The 12817-nt window shown below is 40.0% G+C and overlaps 1 protein-coding gene across 3 annotated transcripts in view; it reads right to left on the bottom strand.

Annotated features, from left to right (window-relative positions):
• Positions 1 to 12817, bottom strand: part of SRGAP1 (SLIT-ROBO Rho GTPase activating protein 1) — a 146103-nt gene that overhangs the window by 43008 nt on the left and 90278 nt on the right. For all 3 annotated transcript variants that reach the window (XM_058191200.1, XM_058191198.1, XM_058191199.1), the window contains 2 exons: positions 4011 to 4073; positions 667 to 849 (listed from right to left, as the gene is read on the bottom strand). In XM_058191200.1, coding sequence (XP_058047183.1) covers positions 667 to 849; positions 4011 to 4073 — 246 coding nt within the window. The remainder of the gene's footprint in view (positions 1 to 666; positions 850 to 4010; positions 4074 to 12817) is intronic.

Below are 12817 nucleotides of genomic sequence, written 5' to 3'. Positions count from 1 at the left end.
TTTTTATCCCTGGGATTTGACACACCCAGAGATTGGTCTAAGATGGGTTGATCTATTAGTTGATTGACATTGTTTTAACTTTCCTCTTGCTACAAAACTGCTATATGACACAGATCATGGAATGCTATAACAAACTGAACAGAGTTGTTTCCAAAATCAGAGAGACAATGTTTTCATTGATATGCAAAATGGCTGTGTGACTTGCCATATTCTGTAACTACAGAAAGCCATATTGACCAATGGGAGTCCTGATTTACTAGCCACAGCATCCAATATGAAGGAAAAATAAGGATTTCCTCCAACAGGAGAAAAAAAAACTTCGCAGGGATAAAATAGAGAGGGTAGCAAAGCCCATTACTCTGTTGATAACGTTTGTGGGTTTGTAAAAACACACTGGTACATTTAGTTTTAGATTTCAATTTCTAACATTGCTCTTACAAAAGGTTTTAGTTGCTTTAAGTGTAGAAATACAACCACAACCCTGAAGACACCAATAAAACATCAGCTTTCCCATCTCTACAGGAGAGGACCACTCATGTGAATATGACGCCATTTTATCTCCAGCCAAAATTACTCAATCTAACATAAAACTATGACCAAAGTGTAAATGAATTTTGGAATTACTATCATTTTGATTTCAAACAATTAAGGCAAACTGAACCTTACTTTTTCCTTCATTTTTTCAATTTTCTTCACTGAACTCCGTCTTTGGTGTCTTTCCTCCAATCGAATGTGAAAAACAGGATCTCCTGATCTTCCAATTTGTTTTTCTTCTTGCTTTTCAGCTTCTTTCAATTTACTTTCTGCACTGATGCTCTCAGAATGATACATATGGTATGTTTTCATAACCTGGGTCCAAGACAGTTAAAAGTTAAAGGTAAGATTAGAAAATGAATCAAACTGCATTATACACTATTTTAAATTATTACACTATCTGTTCTGGGGCTCAGGACAGGTTATAAGAGTGTCTGAGTTACATTGTAAAACCTATAATTGGAAAAAACTACATAATTTTAAAAAGTATATAATTGGAAGTGTTTTACTTGTTTAACTTAATTCTACAACACTGTACTTGCCTAAGGATTTATAGTTTTATATATATAATTATTTTCATAAAGCATTTTTAATTTCAGGAATTTTAGGAAGAGTAACATTAGCCATTAGGAAGGTAGGCTCTTAAAAGAAAGAAGTGTCAAGTATAAAATATGCAACCATGTATCAAAGGTATTTATTTATTGATTTAAAATGTTTATAATGACTCATTTGCCATGCAAATCTAGATACCTTACAATAAATACAACCTTACAATAAATACAACTTACAATTACAACTCCGTCGACTTCGACATGACCTGTGTTTAACACACAAAATCATCTATTGCAATATTCTTCCTGTAAATGACTACTTCAGCTTCAATCGCAATATTACAAGAGCAAAAAATAGATTCAAGCTTAATGTCAGCCGCTTCAAACTTGATTGCAGAAAATATGACTTCTGCAACAGAGTTGTTAATGCTTGGAACTCATTACCTGACTCCATAGTCTCTACTCAAAATCTCAAAATCTTCAATCAAAAACTGTCTACTATTGACCTCACCCCATTCCTAAGAGGACTATAAGGGGCGTGCATAAGAGCACAAAAGTGCCTACCGTTCCTGTCCTATTGTTCCCTTCATTATATCAAATTAATATAGCTGATGCATATTCTTTACTTATATAGATATATTTTTTCTTCATGATATTTTTTTTTTACTTATGACAATGTTTGTGTATACTGTTGTGACAAAATGAAATAAAAAATATATATGCAAATTTGGTCATTTTCAGATGTTAATATCTATACAACCATGATTAATTATTTCTAGGTTCTTATTCCCATTCCAAAAAACACACTTTTAACTGTATGCTGTAAAAAGACTTATAACATCTGTTCTGTTTATTCCATATATACAATTACAGGTAGTCCTCAACTTACAACCACAATTGAGCCCCACCTTTATGTTGTTAAGTGAGAAATTTGTTGAGTTTTGCTCCATTTTATCACTTTTCTTGCTACATTTATTAAGCAAATCACTGCAGTTGTTAAATCAGTAACACAATTGCTACATAAATCTTGTTTCCTCATTGACTTTGCTTGTCAGAAGGTCACAAAGGGGGATCATATAACTCAGGACACTGCAACTGTCATAAACCCGACAGTTTTTATATTATGTTTTATGTTCATCCAAGCATCCAAATGGCATATTTCTTAACTGCTTGTTTCTTTATTGTTAATGGTTCACCCTAAAAGGAAGGAAATATTCACCCAACCTATTTACAGAATGCTAATGATATAATGCAATTTTCCCTAACTTGGTATCCCCTGGATTTGCTAGAATTTCAACTCTCAGAACTTCTAGTGAGGAATTCATCCTAAACGGCAGAAGCTATCCATCACTTATATTATAGCTCTGTGATAACAGTCTGGCAGTGATACTTTTGAAGAAGAATGTGTGGACTCTCAGATTCATGAAATTGTATCAATTTATTCCTGATTTTATTTATAAACAGAGTTTCCAAATGGAAGCCGCAATCCATATTACATTCATACTCAAATTCTGTAGAAATTCTCAGTCATGGTTGTCCCACAGGTGCTTTTTCAGGAGGCAACTGGACTTGTTTTTTCTTTTGAGAAGCGAAATGTCTTCAAAAGAAAAAACAAGGAAGTCCAGTTGCCTTGTGAAAAAGCATCTTTCGGTCATATTCAGATTGTTAATTCATTGCACTTTTGCTTGAGCAATACAGATTTTTTTCCCCACCTTAAAGCATTAGAATTGAAGTTTTGGTAGTAGCATTTTATTATTTATTTTCTTTTATTCAAATAATAAATACTGTTGGTGTGTTTGCTCTATTTGGTCACTAACCAAACTAATCTCTCTCACTCTCTTCCTCTCTTTCCCCAGTGGAAAATTTACAGCATAAATTTACAGCAATACTGCTGTTTAAGGATTTTCATATGACAGCAATGCCAAGCCATTCCAGTTTGTAATAGACATACTTAGTGGTATGAGATCAGTATATTGCACTGACCGGAGACACCATTTTCTTAATTTAAACTTAGTACTTCCTCTATTTTTATGCTGCTCTGAATGTAGTTCCTTTTAATTTCAACTACCGGTACTACATTGTACCTACAAGCTACAAATGCCTCGCCAAATTTACTATATTTAGCAATAAGAAAAACAAAACATTGAAATTCTAGATTTGTAGAGATTTTAGTTATGGAGGCAGTCCATCCCAAGATGCTCTTGAAATCAAAGAGGTAGATGGGAAGTGGAATCCACTTCACTGTAAGAAACAAAAGCAAATAGCTCAAAATAGAGAAACCATCACTGGCTTCATTGAAAAATGAAAGAAGGGAGAAGTGGGGAAATTAATAATTTCAGATAATGTGGCAAGGGAAGCATGTAGAGAATAGCTTCTGAAAGTCTGTCCAACCCTTAAAAAGAGCAACTCAAAGTAGCTCCATCTTTGATCACATGACCAAGAGACAAAGGGAGTGAGGTTTAAGAATGGAGCAGTTGTCCAACTGCATCTCCTCCAGCAATAAACTAAGAAAAATTATTCTGCCTTTTTTTCCTTGCAGTTTCTTGCCAGAACCAGCCATTTTCAAATTCAATATTTATTTTGTTGGCTTCTCCCACCATACCAAATTTGATCACATTCTGTTCGGTTTTTGGAATATTATTCTGCTGTTTGGCATATGGTCAGATGGACAAAATCCTGAGCCTTTTACATAATTTGTTTCCAGTATTTCATAGGGTTTGAAGGAATAATAAAAGCAATTAGTCTTAAGCTCAGTTAGAAAGATACAGATTGTCTTTGGAGTCCAAATCAACCATCTTATTTGTTTAGATATCATCAATTTAATATTATTCTAAGACAGGTTGACTCAACTGAAACATTTAAAATTATGTAAAAGAGGATTTTCAGTCAACAATTCTTTCCTTCAAGCCAAATCAATATGCTTACCGTGTAAAGCTCATTAAGAACCCTCATTAAATCCTCATGAAGCTGGAATGCAATTTCTTTGCTCTGTAATTAAAAAGGAATTATTAGGAAAAGAAACATAAAACTACCATTGAGCAAAAACTAGATGAAGTATTTTTTACACTAAACATATTCATTTTTTGTTCTGCCTGATGAACAGCAGAAATTTATGTCCATGTGACAGGTGTCAGAAAACAAAACACATTGCATGACTCTTGTGAAGGCAATTAAGCAATATTAATTTTGCTACTCTGTGACAATTAAATCAGCCATAAATAGCAAAATAGAGAGTGTTGATAGGTTCCATTCATAACAGGGCTTTCTTTCTTCTCCCTGACATTTATTCAAAGTAAGGATGTTGGTCGTACTACATATTTGCAAATTAGCCAACTGAATAATTATTGTAGCCACTCCATTGGCAACTGATTGCTTACCAGGTTTTCTCAGCTACTTTAAAACTAGAACTCCTGTGACTCCAATGATTGTAAAGTTTTTGCAAGCGTTAGAATGGATGTTTTACGCTAATTGTAAAGCCATTGCACTTTTATTGAAAAAAATAGGTTCTGCTTTGTTAGATCCAAACTAAAGCTACTCAGTTTAGCATTTTTTGCAAGTGAATAGTTAATTAGATAGCAACAAGTGGACCCAACATTCTCCACTGGTCATTCTGGTTAACAATTATGGGATCTGTAGTTCAATGTCCGGAAACCACAAGTTTTTAACCCTTTTGTATGCTATTTGAACTGACAATTTTTCAAGGACATATTAATTTATTATAAGCAGGCAGTTAATGTTCATGAGTTTGTTGATATATTAAATAACTGCATTTGTTTTAAAAATACAAGCAGCAGCCAACTTTTTAAAAAGATTGTAAAATTGTTTTAAAAGGAGTCAACGGAATATATGTTTGATAAAACAGTGATATCCTGGGAAAAATCCAGAGTTCTTTGGGGGCAGGGAGGAGACTGTGTATTCTTATTTTACATTTAGGGGATGTGGTGGCTCAGTAGCTAAGATGCTGAGCTTGTCAATCAGAAGGTCAGCAGTTCAAATCCCTAGTGCCACGTAACAGGGTGAGCTTCCGTTACTTATCCCAGCTTCTGCCAATCTAGCAATTTGAAAGTATGTAAAAAATGCAAGTAGAAAAATAGGGACCACTTTGGTGGGAAGGTAACAGCGCTTTGTGCACTTTCAGCATTGAGTCATGCCGGCCACATGAGCACGGAGACGTCTTTGGACAGCGCTGGCTCTTTGGCTTAGATGAGCACCACCCCTAGAGCTGGAAATGACTAGCAAGCATTTGCAGGGGAACCTTTACCTTTACCTTATGTTAATTTATTCTTTTACTGTTTTAATCTTTTACAATATTGTTTTGTTGTATTGTGAGATGGACAGCATATAAATTTAAGAAATAAATAAAAATAATTTTGTTCATTTTCCAAGAATTCACAATATTTTTGCTTCATTTGGCAACACAAACTGTCTGTGACCGATATCAGGCATTAGCATACATATAGAAATAACTTACTTTGTATTTTTGCTTACATCTGGAATCAAATCACATTGTTTTCTCATCTCTTTTTGTGCTGCTAAATCTTTCTACCATTCTGCTTTTCTTCTGTCTGACAATATAATCTTGCTCACCACATTTCTTATATCTTTTACCCTCAAAATTTCTGGGTATTTCTAACTGAAAATACTGTTTACATTTTTAAAAGTCCTTAAATAGCTAAAATGTTTATTTAAGTAACAAAAGTCCAATACAATGGAGAAAAACAATACAATGGTTGAATATCTAATTAAAACAGTCATGCCTCTGCAAAAAAGTGACTAGTATAAATTGACTGCTTCAAATACAGATAAAAAATATTTTAAGTGAATTGCTACAGCAAATGGAACTTTAAAGGGTCGTAGAATTGGAAGATTTGTTTAGCCTAAAAGATGATTATTTGTTGAAATGAATAAGTAATACTTATAAATGTAACTTGGGGGCTTTACCTTGTCCAGTTGCTGGGAGTGGTAGGTGCAGGCTAAGTCCATTCAACATGCATTGAAATGGAACTTACTGTATTTCACTAACTATTGCTTGTGGACATACAAATGAAATCTGCTTTCTTCTTCTTCTTCTTCTTCTTCTTCTTCTTCTTCTTCTTCTTCTTCTTCTTCTTCTTCTTCTTCTTCTTCTTCTTCTTCTTCTTCTTCTTCTTCTTCTTCTTCTTCTTCTTCTTCTTCTTCTTCTTCTTCTTCTTCTTCTTCTTCTTCTTCTTCTTCTTCTTCTTCTTCTCTTCTTCTTCTTCTTGCAAATTTTCCGTAATTTTCAAGGAAAAGATTCTTGGACTCAGGAGCTTCAAACACTTTTCTAATAAAAGCACAGATTTCTATACTGTACTTAAGAGTGAAATGCCATATTTATGTTTATGTCTCTCTGAGGTTCTTTCTGTGGGTTCTAATAACCTAAGGGGGAAAATATAGTTTTAAAAAATAAGTGACCTTTGAAATGATCTAATATCTACTTGACATTTATGCTGAAAAGCAAATGCCAGCACTTCTACTTAATTGGATCCTATAGCCACTGAGCACCTCACAGCTCTTCTAGTAGACTGAAAATTGAAGAATTGCGCCTTTTTCTGATCATAATCAGAGAGCAGAGACAGATTTAATCGAATTAAGTGTGTGCATGTGTGTGTTGTAAAAGAGAAATGTTTATTACTGGCACAGAATTAATAGAGCAATAAAGGTAAATATCTTAATTGAAGAAAGAATATATTCTAATTAAATTAAATGTGGAGGGCTTATATAGCTCTTTTTCCCCCTACCAAGCAAAATTAGATTTCTTAACAGGAAAATAGGCAATATTAGGCAGTATACAAAAATAGGCAATATATGAAAAGCTATTAGCAAAGTGACATTTCAAATTTATTTAGAACATCTTTACTATTCCACTGAGTACAATGAAGCTTTCTCCCAAATAAATTAGAATAGAATAGAATAGAATAGAATAGAATAGAATAGAATAGAGAGTTGGAAGGGACTTTGGAGGTCTTCTAGTCCATCCCCCTGCTTAGGCAGGAACCCCTACACCACTTCAGACAAATGGTTATCCAATATCTTAAAAACATCTTCCAGTGTTGGAGCACTTACAACTTCTCGAGGCAAGTTGTTCCACTGATTAATTGTTCTAACTCTCAGGAAATTTCTCCTTAGTTCTAAGTTGCTTCTCTCCTTGGTTAGTTTTCACCCATTGCTTCTTGTTCTACCCTGAGGTGCTTTGGAGAATAGCTTGACTCCCTCTTCTAGCAGCCCCTGAGATATTAGGGGCCGTGGTAGCTCAGGCTGTAGAAGCCTGTTATTAAAACACAGCAGCCTGCAATTACTGCAGGTTCAAGCCCGGCCCAAGGTTGACTCAGCCTTCCATCCTTTATAAGGTAGGTAAAATGAGGACCCAGATTGTTGGGGGGGCAATAAGTTGACTTTGTAAAAATATACAAATAGAATGAGACTATTGCCTTATACACTGTAAGCCGCCCTGAGTCTTCGGAGAAGGGCGGGATATAAATGTAAATAAATTAAAATTAAATTAAATTAAATTAGAACACTGCTATCTGTTGTGATCTGTCAGCAGCCTGGGGAGCTGTCGGCGCAATCGGACTGCGATGAGCCTGTTCCTAATGCCCGCATGAGGCGAGCTGCCAGAAGGCAGGAGCAGCTTAAGCAGAGAGGTCACCTCGGGAGTAGGGCCAAGAGATAATTAGCCCCTCCCATAAGGTTTAAAAGGAGACCAGCACTGGTGTCTCAGTTTGCCGGAAAGCAACGTTGGAGCTGCACTCCTCCCATTCTCTGCTCTGGATGTTTCTCTGAGAAAACCTTGGCAGCTCTCCATTCTCTGCTCGAGATGCTTATCTGCAAAGGACTTTGGCAATTATCTAAATTAGACCAGGTTGGAAATAATGACAGACTGTTTTGTGTGAGAAGCCTTTGCTTTCTTTTGAGTTTCACGACACTGGGATTGGGTCAATTCCCAGCTGCTTGAATAAAGTTTATTTTCATTAATTTTCATTAAGCATTTGTTGCTACCTGCTCGAGTCTGGGTCACAACACTATCGTGTCTCCCCTAGTCCTTTTCATTAAACTAGATATAACCAGTTCCTGCAACCGTTCTTTATATGTTTTAGGGTCCAGTCCCCTAATCATCTTTGTTGCTCTTCTCTGCACTCTTTCTAGACTCTCAACATGCAGTATTCCAAGTGTGGCCTTACCAAGGCATTATAAAGTGGTATTAACACTTCACATGATCTTGATTCTATCCCTCTGTTTATGTTGGCTTTTTTGGCAGCTGCTGCACACTGCTGACTCATACTTAAGTGATTGTCCACTAAGGCTCCAAGATCCCTCTCACAGTTACTATTATTGAGCAAGGTACCACATATACTGTACCTGTGCATTGATTTTTCTTGCCTAAATGTAGAACCTTACTTTTTTCACTGTTGAATTTCATTTTGTTAGATAGCACCCAATGTTCAAGATCCTTCTGTATCTTAAGCGTATCTTCTGGAGTGTTGGCTATTCCTGCCAGCTTGGTGGCATCTCCAAATTTGATGAGTTCCTCATCTATCCCCTCATGCAAGTCATTGATGAAGATATTGAAGAGCACTGGGATTAAAACAGAGCCTTGGGGTACTCCAGTGCATACTTCCCTCCATGTAGATGCAGTTCCATTGAGAACTACATGTTGAGTGTGGTTGGTCAGCCAGTTATGAATCTATCTGGTGCAGTGGTGGGTTGCTACTGGTTCTCACTGGTTCGGGAGAACCAGTAGTAAAAATATTTAGTAGTTCGCAGAACCGGTAGTAAAAGATGGCTGGCCACGCCCCCAAACCGGTCGCCAGTTGCTCGCCCCGGCCGCCATGTTTGTTGCCGCCCCGCTCCCACTTCTGCCGCCGCCACCGCTGCTCCGCCGCCCCCACCGCTGCTGCTGCCCTACCACCTCCAGGCATCTTCAAACTTGCCTCCTTTAAGACTTGTGGACCAATCAACTCCCAGAGCTTTGCTGGCTAAGGAACTCTGGGACTTGAAGTCCACAAGTCTTAAAGGAGCCACACACACACCCCGCTGCCTTCCTTGCTCTTTCTCTGCCTCGCTCGCTTGCTGCTCAGCCAGAGGTTGCTTGCTACGCCGGAGCCGACGTGAAGAGCAAGCCCGCCGTCATGAGGTGACGCTCGAGCGGGGGCTGCCTTTCCAAAGGGTCAGGGGGTTTCCAGGGAGGGGGCCCATGGGGGCTGCACTGATCCGGGAGGCGCACACAGCACTATTCCTCTTCGCTCAAAGAGACGGCCAGGGTGGGGCAGGTCGGGCGTTGGGCTGCGGAGAGCGGCTGGCTCCATGGGCATCCCTGCCTCTTGCCCTGCCGGGTGTGGGGGGGAGCAAGAGGCTCCCGGAGCTCCTGGAGGACAGGCGGAGCAGAGCCAAGCCAGCGGCCCGTTGGGATGTGTCAGACTCTGGCCCTGGGCTTGGTCTTCTTCCCGGCTTTCTTCGCTGCTTCCATCTGCAGCCTGTGGTGGCTGGCACCAGAATGGAGCTTCAAAGATCGGATCCTTCTCAGCGACAGGTACCGGCTGACACCGGCCCCTGAGGGAAGGGAGGTAGGAAGGCAGGCAGCATCCCAGAGGAAGGCAGCGGGAGACTCCCCCAGCCCACCTCTCCCTCCCCCAACCCGGATATGCTCAAGAAACCAGGGAAGGGAGCCATGCAAAAGGAGCCAGTGGGGGTGGCGGGCGCAGCCAAGAGAAGTGCCAACTCTGAGAGCACTTTCGCGGGGATAGAATCTCTTGCTTGTGCAAGAAAAGCTGAGTTGCAGAAGGGTTGGGGGGCGAGGGGCGGGGGGGGCTGGGGGCTGGGGAAGAGCAGAGCCCCCCTCCCACTCCTTCCCGAGGGTAGGATCTTGGGGGTCTCCCCCGCCCCGCACATGGGGGGCGCCAGGTTGGGGAAGCTACTGATCACCCCAAGTCCCGATGTGCCAAAGGACTGCAGGCTTTTGGCTTGGTGTGGCTAAGGTTCGGTCCTTCTGCATGGAGAGAGGGAGGGAGAAAGAGAGAGAAAGAAAGAGAGAAAGAAGGAGGGAGAGAAAGAAAGAGTGAGTGAGGGAGTGAGAGAAAGAAAGAAAGAAGGGTGGGAGAGAGAATGAGGGAAAGAAAGAAAGAAAGGGAAGGAGGAGGAGAGAGAGAAAGAAAGAGGGAGAGAGAGGAAGGAAGGAGGAGGAGAGAAAGAAAGAAAGAAAGAAAGAAAGAGAGAGAGGAAGAGAGAGAAAAAGAAAGGAGGAGGAGGGTGAGAAAGAGAAAGAGGAAGGAGAGAGGAAGGAAGGAGGAGAGAGAGAAAGAAGGAGAGAGAGGAAGAGAGAAAGAGAAAGAGGGAGGGAGGAAGAGAGAGAAATAAATATAGAAGGGAGAGAGGGAGAGAAAGAAAGAAATGGAGAGAGAGAGAAAGAAAGAGGGAGAGAGGAAGAAAGGAGGAGAGAGAGAGAGAGAGAAAGAAAGGAGGAGGAGAAAGAAAGAGGAGGAGGGAGAGAGAGAAAGAAAGAAAGAAGGGTGGGAGAGAGAATGAGGAAAGAAAGAAAGAAAGGAGGAGGAGGAGAGAGAAAGAAAGAGGGAGAGAGAGGAAGGAAGGAAGGAGGAGGAGAGAGAAGAAAGAAGAGAGAAAGAGAAAGAGAGAAAGAGGGAGGAAGAGAGAGAAAAGAAAGGAGGAGGAGGGTGAGAAAGAGAAAGAGGAAGGAGAGAGGAAGGAAGGAGGAGAGAGAAAGAAGGAGAGAGGAAGAGAGAGAAAGAGAAAGAGGAGGGAGGAAGAGAGAGAAATAAATATAGAAGGGAGGGAGGGTGAGAAAGAAAGAAAGGGAGAGAGAGAGAGAAAGAAAGAGGGAGAGAGAGGAAGAAAGGAGGAGAGAGAGAGAGAGAAAGAAAGGAGGAGGAGAGAGAGAAAGAGGAAAGAAAGAAAAAGGAAGGAAGAAGGAAGGAAGGAAAGAAGGAAGGAAGGAAGGAAGGAAGGAAGGAAGGAAGGAAGGAAGGAAGGAAGAAGGAAGGAAGAAGGAAGGAAGAAAGAAGAGGAAGGAAGGAAGAAAGAAAGAGAAAGGAGGAGGGAGGTGAGAAAGAGAAAGAGGAAGGAGAGAGGAAGGAAGGAGGAGAGAGAGAAAGAAGGAGAGAGAGAGAAGAGAAAGAGAAAGAGGGAGGGAGGAAGAGAGAAATAAATATAGAAGGAGGAGGGTGAGAAAGAAAGAAAGGAGAGAGAGAGAAAGAAAGAGGGAGAGAGAGGAAGAAAGGAGGGAGAGAGAGAGAGAGAGAAAGAAAGAGAAAGGGAGGGAGGGAGAAAGAAAGAGGGAAAGAAAGAAAAAGGAAGGAAGGAAAGAAGGAAGGAAGGAAGGAAGGAAGGAAGGAAGGAAGGAAGGAAGGAAGGAAGAAAGAAAGAAAGAGGAAGGGAGAGAGAGAGAGAGAAGAGGAAGGAAGGACCACAAACCCTGGCACTAGACTTGGCTTCAGAAGACGCTTTGAAACAGGACAGCAATCTGGGGCTGGAAGGGACCTTAGAGGCCATCTAGTCCAACCCCCTGCTCCAGCAGTAAACCTTCTATTGTCTGGATTATTTTGGTGCCTCAAACAGAGAGGAAAATTGCCAGAAAGGAGAAGGAGTTTATTAGGACAAGGCTGCCATGCAGAGAAAGGCAGAGATAGTCCTTGTCTTATGACCAGAATTGAGTCCAAAATTTTGATTGCTAAGCAAGAGCATTGTTAAGTGAGTTTCACCACATTTTACTCAATCCATGATCTCTCCTGGCTCTAACAGTCATGTGCAAGTTAGGGAACAGAAAGTGGACTCTAGGTGTGTTTTTCCAAATGTAGTGAAGTTGAATGTGTATAGTTTTAGAAGAGGGGTGTGTGTCTGTGTGTGTGCGTGTATATACATACAGTATATATATAGTAGATAATGTATCTTTTTGTGTGCCTATACACGCTATACTATGTAATATGTATGTACACATATGGCATATATACATAGGATTTAATAGTATATTTTGGATGTTCAGTAGTAGTAAATAAATAGACAGGGAAATTGACGTGAGTTACATCAACCTTTGAGGCGAGTGATATCAAGTTGGCCACACCCACCCAGTCACATGATTACCCAGCCACGCCCACCCAGTCACATGACCACCAAACCACTCCTACCCAGTCACATGACCAAGCCATGCCCACTGTCATATGGCCATCAAGCCATGCCCACAAAATAAGCCACACCCACAGAATCAGTAGTAAAAAGATTTAGAACCCACCCCTGATCTGGTGGTGATGCTGTCTAACCCACATTTTTCTACTTTATCTAGTAGTAGGTTATGGTCTACTTTATCAAATGCTTTACTGAAGTCCAAGTAAATTATATCGACAGCATTCCTCTGGTCCACTAATTTTGTCATTTTGTCAAAGAATGCAATAAGATTAGTCTGACATGATCTGTTTTTGATAAACCCATGTTGGCTTTTGGTTATTACTTTGTTTGCTTCTAGGCGTTCGCTGATTCATTGTTTGATTATCTTTTCTAGAATCTTCCCCGATATTAAGGTCAGGCTGATAGGTCTGTAATTTCCTGGATCTATTTGTTTTCCTTTTTGAAGATGGTAACTACATCAGCTCTTTTCCAGTCCTCTGGCAGTTCCCCAGTGCACCAGGATCTTTCAGAGATATAGTTCAGTGGTTCTGAGATCTCATCTGCCAGTTCCTTCAGAAACCTTGGGGTGTAATCCATCCGGT

This window comes from Ahaetulla prasina, chromosome 7 (genome assembly GCF_028640845.1).
Source record: "Ahaetulla prasina isolate Xishuangbanna chromosome 7, ASM2864084v1, whole genome shotgun sequence".
Classification (NCBI taxonomy): Eukaryota; Metazoa; Chordata; class Lepidosauria; order Squamata; family Colubridae; genus Ahaetulla; species Ahaetulla prasina.
The sequence above is the reverse complement of the archived record's forward strand: the minus strand, read 5'-3'. Positions and strand labels throughout refer to the sequence as shown.